At 47.2% G+C, this 18,209-nt stretch overlaps 1 protein-coding gene across 6 annotated transcripts in view; it reads left to right on the top strand.

The window, feature by feature from the left end:
* Positions 1 to 18,209, top strand: part of DNMT1 (DNA methyltransferase 1) — a 60,524-nt gene that overhangs the window by 15,238 nt on the left and 27,077 nt on the right. For 2 of the 6 annotated variants that reach the window (XM_084783145.1, XM_084783144.1), the window contains exons 2-11: positions 1,909 to 1,945; positions 3,814 to 3,921; positions 4,023 to 4,233; positions 5,100 to 5,178; positions 8,175 to 8,247; positions 9,617 to 9,648; positions 10,015 to 10,093; positions 11,928 to 11,965; positions 14,990 to 15,077; positions 17,212 to 17,252. In XM_084783145.1, coding sequence (XP_084639271.1) covers positions 4,152 to 4,233; positions 5,100 to 5,178; positions 8,175 to 8,247; positions 9,617 to 9,648; positions 10,015 to 10,093; positions 11,928 to 11,965; positions 14,990 to 15,077; positions 17,212 to 17,252 — 512 coding nt within the window. In that variant the 5' untranslated portion in view covers positions 1,909 to 1,945; positions 3,814 to 3,921; positions 4,023 to 4,151. Of the gene's footprint in view, positions 1 to 1,908; positions 1,946 to 3,813; positions 3,922 to 4,022; positions 4,234 to 5,099; positions 5,179 to 8,174; positions 8,248 to 9,616; positions 9,649 to 10,014; positions 10,094 to 11,927; positions 11,966 to 14,989; positions 15,078 to 17,211; positions 17,253 to 18,209 lie in introns of those variants that run through there. The other 4 variants (XM_084783146.1, XM_084783142.1, XM_084783141.1 and 1 more) reach the window with 3 other exon arrangements.

Here is an 18,209-nt window from a genome sequence, read left to right as displayed (position 1 = left end):
CCTGTCTGCTGACATTAGTCCAGTTACCAGCTTGTTGCCTGGGAGCAGGGTCTAGTCCCTCACTGTGTTTGCCTACTGTGTCAAGGTCTAGCACTCAGTAGGTACCTTGTGTTTAAGGGTGCTGCTAGCAAGTAGGAGGCGGGGTCTGCCAGTACCTGGAATAACCACAGTGATGACCCTGGTCCTACAACTGCCTGGGAGACTGGCTCTGCCCTCCAGTTCCTGAAACCTGACCACCTAGACTTTGAGCTGCTGGGATGGGGCAAAGATGCACGGGCCTGGCTCCTGTCCACGATGCCCTCCCTTCTGACAGACACCAACCTAGCTGGTTAGACCTGTTCCCCTTCCACTGTCCCCAGCACCTAGGCCGGGTCACAGGTTCCCACTTCTCCTTCTGTGTCTTTAACTTCTTCTAGTCTTCCTCCTCCTGGCCAACGAGGTAAGAAAATCTTCAGTAATCTGACCACATCTTTTTCCAGAGAAATCCAAGAGAATTCTGTGCTTCTGAGCTTGGGTACACCTTCAGGAGGTTGAGCTCTTTGAGATGTTGGCCTGCTTTGTTGTCACCCGCAGTGTCGTGTTATGCGTGGAATCCAGGGCCCTACCATGCCAGGCAGGGGCTCTACTCCTGAGCCGCATTCTCAGCTCACCAGCTGACTTCTCAAATTTTGTCTCTAGCTCTCTCTGTATGTGGGTGTGCCTGATGCCATAGGCGGCTCGTTCTTACCATTTAATCAGTTCTGCAATAGAAGGCTGCCACCCATATCCGGCCTTCAGGAGCCATCAACTGGCTGGTCCCCACAATGCAGCTGTGACTCAGGCTGACATCATCCATGATGTGGCAGGCCTTTTAGAAGCTGACCTACTTAGGAAGAACAGTTGTAGGTCATCTGGGTTATAGGAGGACCCCCTGACTGTGTGGCCTGCTCCCCATTTCCTTTCTTCCCTCTGCTTTGAAACAGGGTCTCCTGTAGTCCAAGCTAGCTTCAAACTCACAATGTACAGCCAAGGATGACTTTGAATTCTGAGTGCTGGGATTACAGTGTGTACCACCACACCGAGTTTATGAAGAGCTAGAGATGGAGCCCAGTGCCTCATGCATGCTGGGCAAGTGCTCTGCTGGCCGAGCCGTATCTCCAGCGCTTTTGTTTGAGGTAGGGTCTCACTATGTAGCTTAGGCTGGCTTTAACTTGAGTTTTCCTCAAGAATGCCCAGAGTTCAAGGACATCCTCAGCCACCCAGCTATATACGACTCTTATATCTAGAAAACAGCCTAAAACCAAAAAGGTCGGGTGTGGTGGCCCACGCCTTTAATTCCAGCACTGAGAGAGTCAGAGGCGGTCTGATCTCTGAGTTCGAGGTCAGTCTGGTCTACAAAGAGTTCCAGGATAGCCAAGGCTGTTATACAAAGAAACCCTGTCTCAAAAAACAAACAAACAAACAAACAAAAAACCCAAAAAAAACCTGATGCTAGAATCCAGGGCCAAACGAGGGTACTGTTTGCCCCAACACTCTGATATTATATTCCTCCTCCTCCCTTTTGTTTTTGTTTTTTGAGACAGAGTTTCCCTGTGTCACCCTGGCTGTCCTGGACTCACTTTGTAGACTAGGCTGGCCTTGAATTCAAGTGATCTGCCTGCTCCTGTCTTCTGAATGCTGGGTTTTAAAATGTGGGCCACCAAGCCTGGCTTGTGTTTTTCTTTCTTTCTTTTTTTGACAGTACAATTCTCACCATGTTGCCTAAGTTGGCTACAAAGTTATGAGCTTGAGTGATCTCCTGCCTCAGCCTTATGAGTGTGGCTAGTACCACAATTCCAGCACCCCAGATTTTTTTGTTTGTTTTAGATTGTGGCACTGATTCTCAAGAGGTAAATGAAGTTACTTATTTCCTTTTTGTGTCATTTCCAGGCTCAAAGACTTGGAAAGAGATGGCTTAACAGAAAAGGTAACTGTATGCATCCTTTAGATATTTCCTCGTGTCTGCACTTTGTATACCTGGGCATGTGTTCACACATACATGAGTACATGTGTTCACACATACATGAGTACATGTGTTCACACATACGTGAGTACCTGTATGCAGTCAGGTGCATGTAGAGGCCAAAGGTTGATGTTAGGTATGTTTCTCAGTCACTGTCCACTTTATTTGCTAAAATAGAGACTCACTGTGTTTAAAAAAAAAACATCTCAATTGTTGGGTTTTACCAGTAAACACTCAGGAGCCAGATGCTGGGGTGAAAACCTACAAGCTCAGAGAGGCAGAGAAAGCACCCAGCTGACCTTCCTTTCTTTTCAACTTACATCCCTGAAGGAAAAATCCCTTCCTATGCAGCTCATGTCCCAGAAGGAAAAAACCAAAAGCCTTTTCTCCAGCTGTCTCAGAGTCCCTCCTTTCTATTTAATCCCTGTCAGCTGGTTGTTTGCTCTGCCTCTTGACCTAGGGTTAACTTTACTTAGTCCTGTTTATAGAAAGCTCTTAGTTTCAAGGTGTGTGCTAGGACTGAGCCACACCAGACAAGCGGGTTTTTACAGTACACAATCTCGGGGTTCACAGTGGGAACTCCAGATCATCATTGGATCTGAAACTCCTAGGTTCAGCTAGTCTTTGATGTTTTTGAGACAGGGTTTCTCTCATAGTCGTGGACTAATTTTGTGTAGACCTGCTGTTCTTTTTTTTTTTTTTTTTTTAAAGATATTTATTTATTATGTATACAGTGCTCTGCCTGCATGACAGAAGAGAGCATTAGATCACATTATAGATGGTTATAAACCACCATGTGGTTTCTGGGAATTGAACTCAGGACCTCTGGAAGAGCAGTCAGTGCTCTTAACCACTGAGCCATCTCCCCAGGCAGACCTGCTGTTCTTGAACTCACAGCCAGCCGCTTGCCTCTGCCTCCCAAGTGCTGGCATTACAGGCATGCACCACCACTCCTGATCGGTTCAGCTAGTCTTAAGTGTTAGCCTGGTCTAGGAATTCCCTATCGCTGCCTACTGCATGCTGAGATTACAGGGTGGCTGGCTACTGTGTCTGCCAAGCCTCTGTGGCAGTACTGGGGATCTGAACTCTGATCTTCATGGTTGCATGGCTAGTGCTGCTTTAATGGCCATGCTATCTTCCCAGGCCCCTAGTGTTTATTTTTTTATTTTTTATTCTTTTGGCTTTTCAAGACAGGGTTTCTCTATGTAGCCTTGGCTGTCCTGGACTCGCTTTGTAGATCAGGCTGGCCTCAAACTCAGTGATTCGATCCACCTGCCTCTGCCTCCTGAGTGCTGGAATTAAAGGTGTGTGCCACCATGCCTGGCTCTTTTTTTTTTTCAAGATTTATTTATTAAAAAAAAAAAAGGTTTATTTATTATGTATACAATGCTCTGACTACATGTACACCTGCAGGCCAGAAGAGGGCATCAGATCACATCATAGATGGTTGAAAGCCACCATGTGGTTGCTGGGAATTGAACTCATGACCTCAGGAAGAGCAGTCAGTGCTCGTAACTGCTGAGCCATCTCTCCAGCTCCCTATAACCCTCAGTGTCTTTTTGAGGCAAGATTTTGATCCATAGCTTGGCCAGACCCTGAATTCAGTAGGTAGTTTGACTGGCCTTGAATTTACAGCCGCCTTTCTTGTGCAAGCCTCCTGGGTGTTGAGATCTCAGGCATCCTGGACCACACCTAGCTTTTATTTAGTTTTTGGCTGAGTCAGGGCCGCCTAGCACCCAGCTCCTGGGGTGCTCAGGGTTCTTAGTCCTGTATTAGTTTGCTAATTGCTAGTTTGGGAGTTTGGGGGTTCTTCAGCTGCGTCCTTTCCTCAGGAGTGTGTGAGAGAGAAACTGAACTTGTTGCGTGAGTTCCTGCAAACAGAAGTTAAGAGCCAATTATGTGACTTGGAAACCAAATTACACAAAGAGGAGTTGTCCGAGGTAAGCCTGTACTGTTTCTCTCTTTCCCGAAAGAGCAAGGAGGCAGAGGCGCCTGTGCGTCCTGCTATGTCCCCCTACTGAGTTGTCCTTTCCTGTTGTAGGAGGGCTACCTGGCTAAAGTCAAATCCCTTTTAAATAAAGATTTGTCCTTGGAGAACGGAACACATTCTCTCACTCGAAAAGCCAACGGTTGTCCAGCCAACGGGAGCCAGCCAGGCCGAAGAGCAGAAATGGCAGACTCAAACCAATCCCCGAAAACCAGGCCCAAGCCTCAGCCATCCAGTAGAAGCAAGTCAGACAGTGAGACCATCTGTAAGGACACGTGATATAGTTGTTTACAGCTGTTTGCTTGTGTGAGGTTTTCTTGGGACAGCACCTGCTTGTATAGCTCAGGCTAGCCTTGAAACTCTGTCCTTCGCTTCAGCCCCCTGAGTGCCGGGATGATAGGCCTGTGTTACCTTGCCTAGTTCACTTGACTTGTTTCTATCTTGGAAGCTGTACTTCATTTGAAGAGCCAGCTTGAACCCCTAGCATGTGTTCTAGTTCTTTCTGTTGGTTTCTGGTGCTGAGAAGCAACATAAGTACTGAACACTAAGCACATGATCATGCTTAGCCGCACCCTTGTTATCTGGCTCCTAAACCTTCCTTTCTTTATGCCTGTCTGTCTGTCCCTGCCTCTCTTTTTGCAGTGCCAGGGTTGGAACCCAGGGCCTGCAGTTGCTAGGGAAGGGCACGTCTATCTGCCAAGCCAAGCCCCAGCTGGTTCTTAGGGTTGGGGGGAGCCCAGGGCCATGTACAGAGCTCTGCCAGGAAGCCGCACTGAGCTCTGGTGTGTTTTCTGTGCACTTCCTACCTAGCTGAGGCTCACACATTGGTCCCTGCATGAGGTTTCAGGTTAGGTTTTTTGATGTTTACAATGGTGTAGACATGGTACATGCTCACTATAAACTGTTCTTGCATTCTGGCCTGTCTTTTCCTGGGCTGTATGATGCTGTTGCCAGATATTGAGCAATGGCAGCTCTAAGGGACTGTTGGCTCACCTGTGCAAGCAGGTGTACACAGTTTATAGTCCAGGTTGAAAGCAAGAAGTGTGCCTTCTTGCTGCACCTGGCCACCTGCTGACCTTTGTTGTTGAAGGTATGCCTTGTCCTTTTTCTGTCTTTTTTTTGTTTTTTAAGCAGCTGAAGCTTCATCTAGTTCCATGGCTACACGGAGAACCCCTGGGCAGACCACCATCACCTCTCACTTCATAAAGGGGTTAGTATGTAACGATGGGATGTTGGCCATTTCTTGGGGCCTGTTATTTTTGGGAAAACATGAATGGAATCAGTGAACTCCCCTGCCTTCTATAATGCATGAGGTTTTTAGTGGGTTTGTTTGTTTGTTTGTTTTTTGTTTTTCCTTTGTTTTAGTACTGAGGATAAAGCTCAGGGTCTGGTTCATGTTAGAACACCACCACTGAGCCACACCCTACCCCCTACCACACCACAGGGCCTTGACTATAACCTTTTCACTGGGGGAGTCTAGGCCGAGGATTTCCCACTGAGCCAGGTTTTGTTCACTAAATATTGACAAACATTACTTGTGAACACCTCATCTTTTTTCACTTAAAAAAAAAATTTACTTAATATTTATACAGCATTCTGCCCGCATGTGTGCCTGCCTGCCACAAGAAGGTACTGGATCTCATTACAGATGGTCATAACCCACCATGTGATTGCTGGGAATCGAACCTGGGACCTTTGGAAGAGCAGACAGTGCTCTTAACCTCTGAGCCATCTCTCCAGCCCCTCTTTTTTCACTTTTTGAGAAAACTTAAAGCATACATAACACAAAACTATAGCATATGGTACATGAACCCTTATGTTCAGAACTGGGGGGATGGTTCAACAGTTAAGAGCACTAGTTCAAGGCCAGCCTGGTCTATACTTCGAGTCCAGGACAGCCAAGGCTAAAGAGAAACCCTGTCTGGAGGAGGGGGCACTAACTACTCTTGGAGAGGACCCAGATTTGATTTTCTCCATCCACATGGTAGTTAATGAACATCTGTAACTCCAGTTCTCCTTGGGTACTGCATGCATGTGATACACAAACGTACATGCAAGCAAAGAACCCATATACATAAAACAACAAAGAGCCAAGTAATAGAAAAATAAAGCATAATACTACTTTTGTGCCTTTTATGAACTATTTTTGTAGTGGAATATTGCTCTCCAACGTCCTATCAGCCAGCTTAATACTGACATAGATTTTTATAAGCACATATACATGTTTGGGTTTTTGTTTTAAATTTCATGTGTATGAGTGCTTTGCCTGCATGTGTGTCTATGTACCACATTGTGCAGTGCCTGTAGAAGACAAGATGTTGGATCCCTTGGAACTGGAGTTAGCAATGTTGGGCCCTGGACCCAGGTCCTCTGCAAGAGGAACAGGTTCTCTGAGCACTGAGCCATCTCTCCAGCTCCATGCAGATGCTTCTATACATATATAGTGTATACGGGTCATGTGTACGCATTTGTGCAAGGTGGTCACCCATCTAGCCTGCTAGGGCCTAAGTTGAACTCAAGTCTTCAAGAGCAGTGGATGCTCTTAAGAACTGAGCCATCTCTCCAGCCCTGCACTGGGCATCGTTAACCGCCGAGCCATCTCTCTAGCACACAGATAGAACATTGCCTGCCACTTGCAAGTCTCAAAGAAATGGATCTAGATTGCAGTGGCCTCTCATTTTACACAGAGAATTTTTTTTTGACAGAGACAACTCTGTCCTTTGAGTCAGCCTCAAAGTATGAAGCTGAGCAGCTGCTTTTCCAGAAGACGTGGTTTTGATTCCCAGCACCTTACATGGTGGCTTACAACCCCCTTTAAGTCGGGGAATCTAATGTCCTTTTCTAGCCTCTGTAGGCACCTAGCACACATAGTGCAGACGTGTGTATAAACAGAACACTCAAATGCATAAAGACTTAAAGTATAAAGCTGAAAACAGGGGAATGTCCTAGTGGGTAAAGTGTTTGCTTTGCAAGCACAAGAACCTGTTGATCAAATCCCCAACCTTCACAGGAAAAGCCAGGAGTGCCAGTGTATGTCTGCAGTGTTAGCACAGAGAGGGTGGAGACGGGCAGATCCGTGCCTTGGCTGGCCAGACAGAGTCTAGCCGAGCCTGTGAGCTCCAGGATCAGTGAGAGTCACTGTCTCAAAAAATAAGGCAAAGTGCTGAGCAGTAGTGCCACATGGCTTTAGTTCCAGTGCTCAGGAGGCAGAGGCACTGGGTTTCTTGAGTTTAAAGCCAGCCTGGTCTACAAAGAGTTCTAGGACAGCCAGGGATACACAGAGAAACCGTGTCTCAAAACAAAAAGCAAAGCAATAAAAGCTGAGGAGCAGCTTTATCCAATTCCAGATGGCTCAGTGATGAAGACTGCCTGGGTTCAGGGCCCAGCACCCACAGTGGCTCACAGCCATCTGTAACTCCAGTTCCGGGGCCTCCAGTACTCTCCTGGCCTCCAAGAACAGATGCACATATAATTTAAAATACTGCAAATAACTATTAATTAAAAAAACCTTTCAGTCCTGGGAAGATGGGCCTTTCCTGGCAGGGAAGATACCTGGACCTTTAAGAGGTTCTTTTTTGGGCTGGAGAGATAGCTCAGTAGTTAAGAGCACTGTCCTCTCCCAGAGGTCCTGAGTTCAATTCCTACCAGCCACATGGTGGCTCACGACCATCTGTAATGTGATCTGATGCCCTTTTCTGGCATGCAGGTGTACATGTAGATAGAGCACTCATACATAAAAGAAATCTTTTAAAGGTTTGTGTTTTATTTATTTATTTATTATGTATACTTAGATCTCATTATAGATGGTTGTAAACCACCATGTGGTTGCTGGGAATTGAACTCAGAACCTTTCGAAAAGCAGTCAGTGCTCTTAACTGCTGAGCCATCTCTCCAGCGCCCCCACTTTTTTATTTATTATTATGTATACAGTGCTCTGCCACAGGCCAGAAGAGGGCATCAGATCTCATTATAGATGGTTGTGATCCACCATGTGGTTGCTGAGAATTGAACTCAGGACCTTGGGAAGGGAAGAACAGTCAGTGCTCTTAACCTCTGAGCATCTCTCCAGCCCCATAAATAAATCTTAAAAAAAAAAAAAAAAGAAGTTCTTTTGTGAAAGAAGGGAGGTTACTGAGGGTCACTGAACAACTTGGGGGATGGGGCTGTGTTTCTCTCAGAACTAACAGTCTCTTTGCTGTGTGACAGTCCCACTAAACGGAAACCCAAAGAAGAGTCTGGAAATAAAATCCCAGATGAGTCCGTTGCAGAGAGAGACCAGGTGGGTCAGTCCTGTTGATTCTGGATACTTATTTTGATGTATTTGCTGGTAAAGTGAGCAAAAGTGGTCTATCTAAAAACAGACTCCTTGTAGTAGGGGTGTCGCAGGGTATGTGCATTAGAGGAAGGGATAAGAGCTGTTGGTGGAATGTGCTCGTGTGGTGGTGGAGCCTGCTGGGTTTGAAAATGGCAGGGCAGCGCAGCAGGCTGGAGTCCTGTAACAGCCGATGCTGTAGTCTGGTCTGAAGGCACCAGGAGGCAGAGTTCTATTTTGTTTATTTTTTTTTTTCAATGTTTGGCTCAAACCTAGGGCCTCACCCATCCTAGGTAAGCACTGTGCCATCGAACTACATACATACTATGCCATCAAACTACATACATACTATGCCCCGGTGTTTGATATGTACAAGTATAGTGAGAGAGTATTATGTAGCCCTGGCTGAACTCTTTGGTTTTTTTTCCCAAATGTAATTTATTTAATTTTATTCTAAGTACATTGGTCTGAAGGTGTCGGAATTCCTGGAACTTGAGTTACAGTTGTGCGTTGCCATGTGGGTGCTGGGAATTGAACCTGGGGCCTTTGGAAAAGCAGACTGTGCTCTTAACCACTGAGCCATCTCACCAGCTCTGTGAACTCTTTGATCTTGCCTCCACCATGCAAGTGCTACGATGACAAGTGTGCGCCCACAGTCATTTATTATAAATAAAATAAATAAATCTTTTATTTATTTATTTTATTTTATTTTTTTTGGTTTTTTGAGACAAGGTTTCTCTGTGTAGCCTTGGCTGTCCTAGACTCGCTTTGTAGACCAGGCTGGCCTCGAACTCACAGCGATCCGCCTGCCTCTGCCTCCCGAGTGCTGGGATTAAAGGCGTGCGCCACCACGCCCGGCAATAAATAAATCTTTTAAAGGTTTATCTACTTCTTTATGTATGTATGTATGAGTGCTCTGGTTGGCCTTTTTATGTATATGTTTTGGGGTTTGTGTAGGTATGTATGCACAAGTATGCAGGTGTCCAGGGAAGCCAGACATCTCTGCTCCCTGGAACTAGAGTTAGAGGGAGTTAGGAGGCACCTGACATGGGTACCGGGACCCGAATTCCTGTCCTGGAAGGGCAAAATACGCTCTCAGTGACTGAGCCATCTCTCCACACACCTTACCCCTCTCTCTTTTGAGACAGGATGTCACTGTGATCCAAGCTGCCCTGAAACACTAGCTCAGGGTGGCTGTGAACTTATGGCTATCCTCCTGCCTCAGTTGCAGATGGGCTAGCACTCCTGGCTCTCCCCACCCTGTTTAACTTGTGTTTGTTGTTGTTCTGCCTTTGAAACCAACACTGTCATATTCTCTGTTCCTCCCTCCGCCCAGGATAAGAAACGCAGAGTTATGGACACGAAGTGGTAAGAATCCTTCTAACCTCCTCTTTGACTTGTCTCAGTTACAGAAACTTTCTGAAAAGTTGAAATAGTTCTGTAATTAATAAGTTTCTTTGGCGACTATAAACCTGTTAAGGATACTGAATTTGGGGCCAAATTATTAATCTTTCGGTTTATGTAGAATTCTTCCTCATCACAAAATGAGTTCAGGTCTCCTGCTGTGATGAGGCCTGGGTTGAAAGTTTTCCCTCAATTCGGTATCCGATGGTAAAAGAGCTCTTGCCCTGACTGTCACAGTCCCGGGATGGCAATTGCTCTTGGTACAGGAAGGTGGGCTCACGAAGCTGCTTCTGGGGTCCTGCCTATGTAATACTCTACTTTGTCTGACAGTGGTGCTGGAGTTCCTGTAGTGAAACTGGAAAGAGTGACACCAGGGACCCTGTTGAGTCCAGAAGAGCGAGGTGAACAGGTAACCAACCCTTCCCCGGCTCTAGTCTTGAGCACTTCTCTCTGGTTCTGAGAACGGGGTGGAGGTGAGAAGATCAGGGCACGGAGGGGTGGGAACTGCTGACTTAGGAAGCCTTGACTGAGGCTTCCTGCAGGTCTCCCTTTTGAGCATGGGAGGTGTTGGAGGTCCCACAGCACCACCCAGACACAAAGCTGCCTTCCTGGGCTGTAACTCGGTGCAGACTATACGCAGCAAGCATGCTTGAGGCTCTGGGTTCCATCCCCAGCATCCTAAACAAGAGACCCTATCTAGCTTTCTCCCCTTAGCTGAGACGAGATCACTTATTCCCGTCAAGCCAGCACTGCCAGAAAATGACACGGAAGGTTCTGAGCTGCACAGATAAACTTTGTTTAGTGGTCAGGCACTGATAAGGTTTATTATTTTTTACAAGCCTAGCTTAGTTGGTGGATACTTGCTTGGCTGCGTTCAGCCTTGGGTTTCATCATCTTCAGGAACAACAAAAATTTCTAGGCACACGTACACTCCTAGTACTTGGGAAGTAGAGGTCATCCTTTGCCTACGTAGCAAGTTTAAGACCAGCCTGGGCTACGTGAGGCTATCTCAAAAAGAAAAAAAAAAAGCAAACTAAAAATTGGTTATTACATTTATTGTGTCTGTTAGGGTCCACACATGTGGATATCAAAAACCACTTAGGGATTGGTTCTTTTTCATCATGGCGGGGCCCCAGATATCAGACTCAGGCCTTCTGTCTAGACAGCAGTGCCTTCAGCTCCTGAGCATCCATGTCACTGGCCCTGGGAATTCCAAGTCAGGTCATTGGACGTCTACGCAGGCCTTTTTACTTGCTGAGATGTTTCCCTGGCCCTTCAGATTTCTTTTCTTTTGTGTGTGTGCTGCAGCCTCTCCACAGGGTTTGCTTTAGTTCTTCCTTCCCTGTCTCGGGAATTTGTCTCATAACAATGCCTCTGCTGTCAGTTGAGTCCACCAAGAGACAGTTGTATTTTATTTTATTTTATTTTTTAAAGATTTATTTATTATGTATACAGTATGCATCAGATCACATTATAGATGGTTGTGAGCCACCATATGGTTGCTGGGAATTGAACTCAGGACCTCTGGAAGAGTAATCAGTGCTCTTAACCGCTGAGCCACCTCTCCAGCCCTATTTTATTTTGGTTTTTAAGATAGGATTTGTTTGTGTAGAATAAAAGAACTTGGCTATCCTGGATCTCCATCTGTAAACCAGGCTGGCCTTGAACTCAAAGAGATCCACCTGCCTCTGCCTCCCAAGTGCGGGGACTAAAGGCGTACATCACCACCACTATCACTAGACTTTTAAACTTTTTTTTTTCCAAGACAGGGTTTCTCTGTGTAGCCTTGGCTGTCCTGGACTAACTTTGTAGACTAGGCTGGCCTCGAACCCCCAGTGATCTGCCTGTCTCTGCCTCCCAAGTGCTGGGATTAAAGGCGTGCGACACCATGCCTAGCTCAGAGTTAGAATTTAATAAAAATAGTTGAATGTGGGCCTCTGTGAGAGAGTAGAGAGAACGACAACACCCTAGAGCCTGCCTGTCGCTCCCTCAGAATCACAGAGTATAAAACAAGTCCAACTGGGGTTTGGGTTCCCAGAGGAGCCGTCCAAAGCAGTTGCCTTGCTGAGTGTTCACCTTACCAACCTAGTGCAGGATCATTGCAGGTCTGTTAATTCCATAGCAGGAATCCAGGACAAATTGGACAATCGGGGTTTTTCTTGTTGGTGCCAGGGTCTCATTATGTATATGTAGCTGACCAGACAGCCTTAAAAAAAAAAATTAACTCTTATTTCCTCTCTTAGGAAGGTGACCTGAGACGTCGGCGTCAAACCAGAGAACTGTAAGTGCGGCTGTGATGCTTCCATCCTGTGACAGGGCTCAGCTGTGCTCTCACAGTTGTGAATACAGGGCTGGTACTGAGCACAGCTGTATTTTGTAGTGTGTGGGAAGTTCTACTGAGAAAAGCCAGACCAAACCAGGCTGGAGAGATGACTCGGTTAAGAACACTAGCTAGTACTCTTCTAGAAGATCCTAGGTTGTGTTCCTGATACCCACATGGAAGCTAACAACTGCCTGTAACTCCAGACCCCAGGGGATCAGACAGTCCCTGGCCTCTGCACATGTGGTGTATGCATAAAATAGTATTAATCGCTGAAAACGGACCAAGGGCTCTCTGGGTGAAGGTGCTTGCCACACAAATCTGACAACTTGAACTCAACCTCCGGGACCCACGCTGTGGAAGGTTGTCTTCTGCCTTCTGTATGTGCTAGACTCACACATCATACAGATAACTAAGTCAATGTTGGGCAGGTGGGACACATCTGTAGTGTGTCATCTTGGTAGGTTAGGGCCTAAGGTAGAAAGGTTGCCGCAAGCAGGGTGTGGTGGCGCATGCCTTTAATCCTAGCTCTTGGGAGGCAGAGGTAGGCGGATCGCTGTGAGTTCGAGGCCAGCCTGGTCTACAAAGTGAGTCCAGGACAGCTAGGGCTACACAGAGAAACCCTGTCTTGAAAATCCAAACCAAACCAAACAAAACAAAAAGAAAGGTTGCCGAAAGTTCTAGGCTAGCCTGAGCTACAGGGTGAGCTGCTGTCTCAGAAGACAAAAAACAAGTAAGCAGTGAGGGGGTTGTGGTGCACACCTTTAGTCCTAGCTCTCAGGAGACAGACAGGTGGATCTCTGTAAGTTCTGGGTCAGCCAAGTTTTAGGCCTGCTAGGACTACATAGAGACAACCCTGCCTCAACAACAAAAAGGAAGTCCAACTACTCCAGCAAAGGCTGACATCATAGTAGCCTGACTCCGACCTTGCCCCAGGGGTCATGTGGCCATCAATCATGTGGCTGAGTGGTTGTAAAAGTTCGATTGTAGGGCTGGAGAGATGGCCCAGCTGTTAAAGCTAGGCCCACAACCAAAAATAAGTTAGTTTGTACTTCAGATGTGTTGCCTGACAGTCCCAAAGCTCAGCCGCCATTGAGCTTGTCCGTGGCCGATCCTGGGGGACTGTGGCCTAACCTAAATGTCCTGTGACTCAGTCCACCTGAGCACATTCTTGTGGCAGTGGAAGGGCTCAAGCAAATAGTGCTGGCCTTTTAATTTAATTGTTTTTTTTAATTCATTTATTTATTTGAGACAAGATTTCTTTTCTTCTGGTTTTTCTTATTTATTTCTTTAAAGATTTATTTATTTATTAAATACAGTGTTTTGCCTGCATGTACACCAGAAGAGGGCACCATATCTCAATACAGATGGTTGTGAGCCACCATGTGGTTGCTGGGAATTGAATTCAGGACCTTTGGAAGAGCAGTTGGTGCTCTTAACCTCTGAGCCATCTCTCCAGCGCCCCTCCCCCCCCTTTTTTTTTTTCAAGACAGGGTTTCTCTGTGTATCCTTGGCTGTCCTGGACTCACTTTGTAGACCATGCTGCTTCGAACTCACAATGATCCACCTGCCTCTGCCTCCCGAGTGCAAGACTGCGTTTCTTTATGTAGCCCTGGCTATCTTGGAACTTGTAGACCAGGCTGGCCTTAAACTTATAGAGAGCCTACTGCCTCTGCCTCCCAAGTGCTGAGACTAAAGTGGTGTGCCACCACTACCACCCAGCTTGTTGGGTGTTTTTAATAGATAGGCTCTCCTGTGTATTCCAGGCTGGTCCTAGACCTGATCTTTCTGCCTCAATATCTGGAATACAGGGATTATAGGCCTGTTCTACTACATCCAAAGAGGGAGAAATCTTTTTTCTTTTTTAATTACATATACAGTGCTCCGCCTACATGTACACCTACATGACAGAAGAGGGCATTAAATCACATTATAGATGGTTGCGAGCCACCATGTGGTTGATGGAATTGAACTCGGGACCTCTGGAAGAGCAGTCAGTGCTCTTAATCTCTGAGCCATCTCTCCAGCCCTTCTTTTTTTGACATGTGTCTGGCTACATGGGTATGTGTAGTAGGCAGAGGCTGACATAAATGTCTTATTTGTGTGCATCTGTTTGCTCTCATAAAATCAGGTCACTGTAGGACTAGTCTTAACGAACCAGTGTGTTCTGGAGCTTCTTGCTGGGCCTGTCCAGCCAGTGTTTGCCTAGGTACTGGGCAGTCTGAACTCTGCTCCTTAACCTGAGCTGTTCGCCCAGCCTCAGTGATTTTTGGGTTTTTTTTGTTTGTTTGTTTTAAAGCTTCTGTTAACACCACTTCAGTGATGTGAATATTGAAGGCCCAAGTCAAGAAGACATATCCAAATATCTGACTCACAGACAGGTGGGCGGGGCCAGGGCTGCTACTGCAGAAGAGTAAGGACAGGTGGGCTCTTGTGAGGCCAGCCTCTGTGCTTGCTGATGCTGACCACACTCCGCTCATTTCATCTCAGCAGTGTTCACAGGGCAGGTGCAGGCGGTCCTGACACCTCTAAGAGCTGAGAGAGGTGTGGCTCATAGACCCAGGGTGTGCACAAGTGTGTTAATCTCAGAGTGTGCATGCTATATCTTGCCTACAGAGGTAAGAGGCCAGCTCCAGGGTTCAGTCCACTCTTCCATGGTGGACTGTGGGGTTGAACTCCGTTCATCAGGATTATGTGGCAAAGTCCTTTATTATTCAGGCATCTGGTGGGTCCCAACTGAATACTTGTCATCAGTTCGTGATGCACTACGTTTGAGCCCTGATTCTGGAAACATACATGATATAACATCATATAAAGGATAAACGGGTGCAGGATAGGAAAGTGGCCTGTTCTCGACCTCTTCGAGGAGCCTGGTTAAACCTTCCTTTTGATTGCTTGCGTGGTGCCCGGAACCTCGGTGACCAGTGTTCATGTGTGAGATTGTCTTGGTTTTTTTGTTTGTTTGTTTTTTTCTTTACGTGGCAGAACATCAAGGCAGATATCGAGGGAGGAATCAGACGGAGAAGCAAGTCCAGGAACTCACAAGGACACCGACTATGACACAGAAGAAAAGGCAGAGTCCTTATCTATCTTACATGGGCCTTGTCTGTGTGGCAGAGATGGTGCTGGGCAGGGCTCTGGGTGCAAAATCTACCCCACTCTCTACTCAGGCAGGTTTGCCTGGTCTCTCTTGGGTGTTGATTGTCACTGCGTGTCTGAGCCTGTCAGTTCAAGCAATCCTGCTCCCTTAAGTCCTAAGTTCAGTTCTTGACCCTCCCTCTTTCTCCCCTCTACTTGCTCAACTGAGCACCCTCACAACCTAAAACAAGCCAGGCAATATGGTACACACCTTAATCTAGCACCAGTAGGGTGGAGGCAGAAGCACGAAACTCATCTCTTTAGCTAAAGATGAGGAGCAAGGCCTGGGCTATAAAAAACGGTCTGGAAACAACCAGAATCATCTCCCCTGTAGAGCTAAAGCATACGGTTGGAGGACGGTGCTAGGATTCCCTCAGTCAGTTATGCTGAGGTTGTGGTGTGAACAGCCCAGTGTTTGCCTGGGTCCTCCATAAGTCCCCTTTAGCACATGAGTGTTGCCTGGTACCCTGTAAATGCTGTTTGAGTTACTGTTGGAGTATTGTTTAGGGAATAGGACAGGGACAGTCCTGGCTGAGGACAGTAGGCTGAGGACAGTTTTCTGAGCCTCTTGATTTGCAGTTGGTTGCCTTTCAGGCCATGGAAGACTGACTGCCGTAGGTGCCATGCCTCTGATAGGGCACAGTGCTCAGACTGTGGATTCCTGCTTTATGAGTCTCTAGGGCAGTCAGTGAGGCCACACACTCATGTCTCGAATCTCCACCTCAGGAGATGCGTGGGAAATGTTTTTCTCGACCCAGTTTCTTCCCAGTGAGATTTAGAGAGTGGGGCTGAGCCCAGGCCAGCAGGCTCGTGAGCATTCTCACTGCTGGCCTGCCAGGAGCAGGCAGCAGGTGAACCTCTGGTAGTGGCTCCAGGGTGCACTGATGTTTCTGTGCCTCCCACTTTCTTTGCCCAGATGCCAATGGGTCAGTGCCAGTGCTTGCCTCAAGGCAGGGAGCTTTTGTTTGTACAGTGTTTTATATTCATGTCTGTGTGGGTTCATGTGTATACCAAGAGGACAGCTTGTAGGAATTGGTTCTTGTCCACCATATGGGTCCTTGTGCTTCTCAGGCTTGTTTGCAAGTGCTGAGCTGTCTTGTTGACTGGCTCTTGGTCTGGGTTGGGTTCTCCCTATGGGACCAGGATGGCCTCAAGCTTGTGTGTTGCCTTGCCCTGAGTACCTTGTGGTGGGATGTGTGTTGCCTTGCCCTGAGTACCTTGTGGTGGGATGGCAGAGTTGAGGTGAACACTCAAGTTGTTGATGTGCATAGACCCACTTGTACCAGATGGGCTTATTATTCAAGCACAGAAAAGGCTAAACTGTGTCTATCGTGTACCCTGTTTTGCTTTTTGTTGGGTTTGAAACAGTCTTACTATTTATTAAAAGGGTCGCCTTGAACTCCTGGTTCCCTCGCCCCTCTCTCTAGCCCCAGTGCTGGGCTCAGGTGCCTGTGCCACCACTCCCAGGACATTATCAGGGCTTGGTAGGCACTGCACCCACTTGGAGTCCCAGTCCTTGATTTTGTTCTGTTTGGTTGGTTGGTTTTTTGAGACAGGGTTTCTCTGTGTATCCTTGGCTACCCTGGACTCACTTTGTAGACCAGGCTGGCCTCCTGTTTTGTTTTTTGAGACAGGGTTTTCACTATGTAGTCCTAGCTGGCCTGGAACTCACTGTTTGACCAGGCTGGCTTCAAATTCAGAGCTCCACCTGCCTCTGCCTCCCAGGTGATGGGATGAAAGGTGGGCGTTACCATGCTCAGCTGTAGATTTGTTTTTGTTTTTAAGGTTAAGTTCTCAGGTTGACTTGGACATGGCCTGCTTCAGCCTCAAGTGTTAGGTTACAGCATGGCCGCCTGACTGGCCTAGAAAGTTCTTCAGTGCCTGCTGATTTGTGGGAGAAGTGGGAGTACAGTCTTGAAGCCTCTGGTGTCCCCATTTTGGCCCAGGGGAGAATCTGTTTTGTGGTGTTCAGAACCAAGATGCTGAAGCTGTGCTGTTCTGCTTGCATTCAGCCTCTTGGCCTCTCAGTAATGTCGTTTTCTCTTATTTCATCCTTTGTCTGCTGTCAGGATAAAAGAAGGCCCGGCTCCAGAAGTCAGCTCAGAGATCTGTAAGTGTCAAAAGTGCTTGTGCCTTGCTGTCCTGTTAACCCCTAAAGTCTCGGCCAGGGGCAGGCCACCCCGGGCCTGTCTGCTCTCTGCATTCTTGTTCAGTTGTGTGTGGCTCAGCTCCGTCCCCTAGCTCAGGAACCTGAGGGGTCCCCTGGGCCAACTGCAGACCTTTTTTCAGAGGAGTCCTGCCTCAGAGTCTTCATGGTGGTTTGGTTTGAGGGGCTGGGGGAGTGTTGAGCTGTGTCTCATGGAGCCCATGCTGACCTTGAGCTCCTGATCCAGTTCCTCTGCCTTCCTGGGACCAAGATTACAGGTGTGCATCACCAATAACTTCTTAAAAGTTTGTGCGTGGGTGTTATGCCCGCGTATATATATGTCTGTGCACTATGTATATGCGCCTGGAGTTACAGATGGTTGAGACACCATGTGAATGCTGAGAATAGAACCCTGGTCAGTGCTTTTAACCGTTCTCCAGACCCATGGATTTAAAAACAAAACAGAACAAAACAAAAACAAAGTCTTCCTTATATGTCTGAGTTGGTCACGTGCTTGAGGTGCTCTCAGAGGCCCAAAGATGTTGGATTTCTTGGAGCTAGAGACACAGGCTAGATGATCTGCCATGGTTGCTGGGAACTGAACTTGGGTCCTCTGGAAAAGCAGCAAGCACTCAACTGCTGAGCTATTTCTTCTGCCTCTTTTGATCCACCCTCACCCCCTCACCTCACCACACCCCCATCAGTACTGAGACTCCAATGCTACCAAGCACTTTACCGCTAAGCTATGTCCCTGACTGAGTTTTTGAGGCAAAGCCTCATTGTGTTGCCCAGGCTAACCTGGGACTCATGATCCTGCCTTAGCCTTCTGAGGGTTAGAGTCGCTAAGCTTGTGTGTGTGTGTGTGTGTGTGTGTGTGTGTGTGTGTGTGTGGCAAAGAGGTGGACACGGGGTCGGTCAGTG

This window comes from Acomys minous (assembly GCF_964271855.1).
Source record: "Acomys minous genome assembly, chromosome: 5".
NCBI classification, from domain to species: domain Eukaryota; kingdom Metazoa; phylum Chordata; class Mammalia; order Rodentia; family Muridae; genus Acomys; species Acomys minous.
This window is presented reverse-complemented; position numbering and strand designations above follow the sequence as displayed.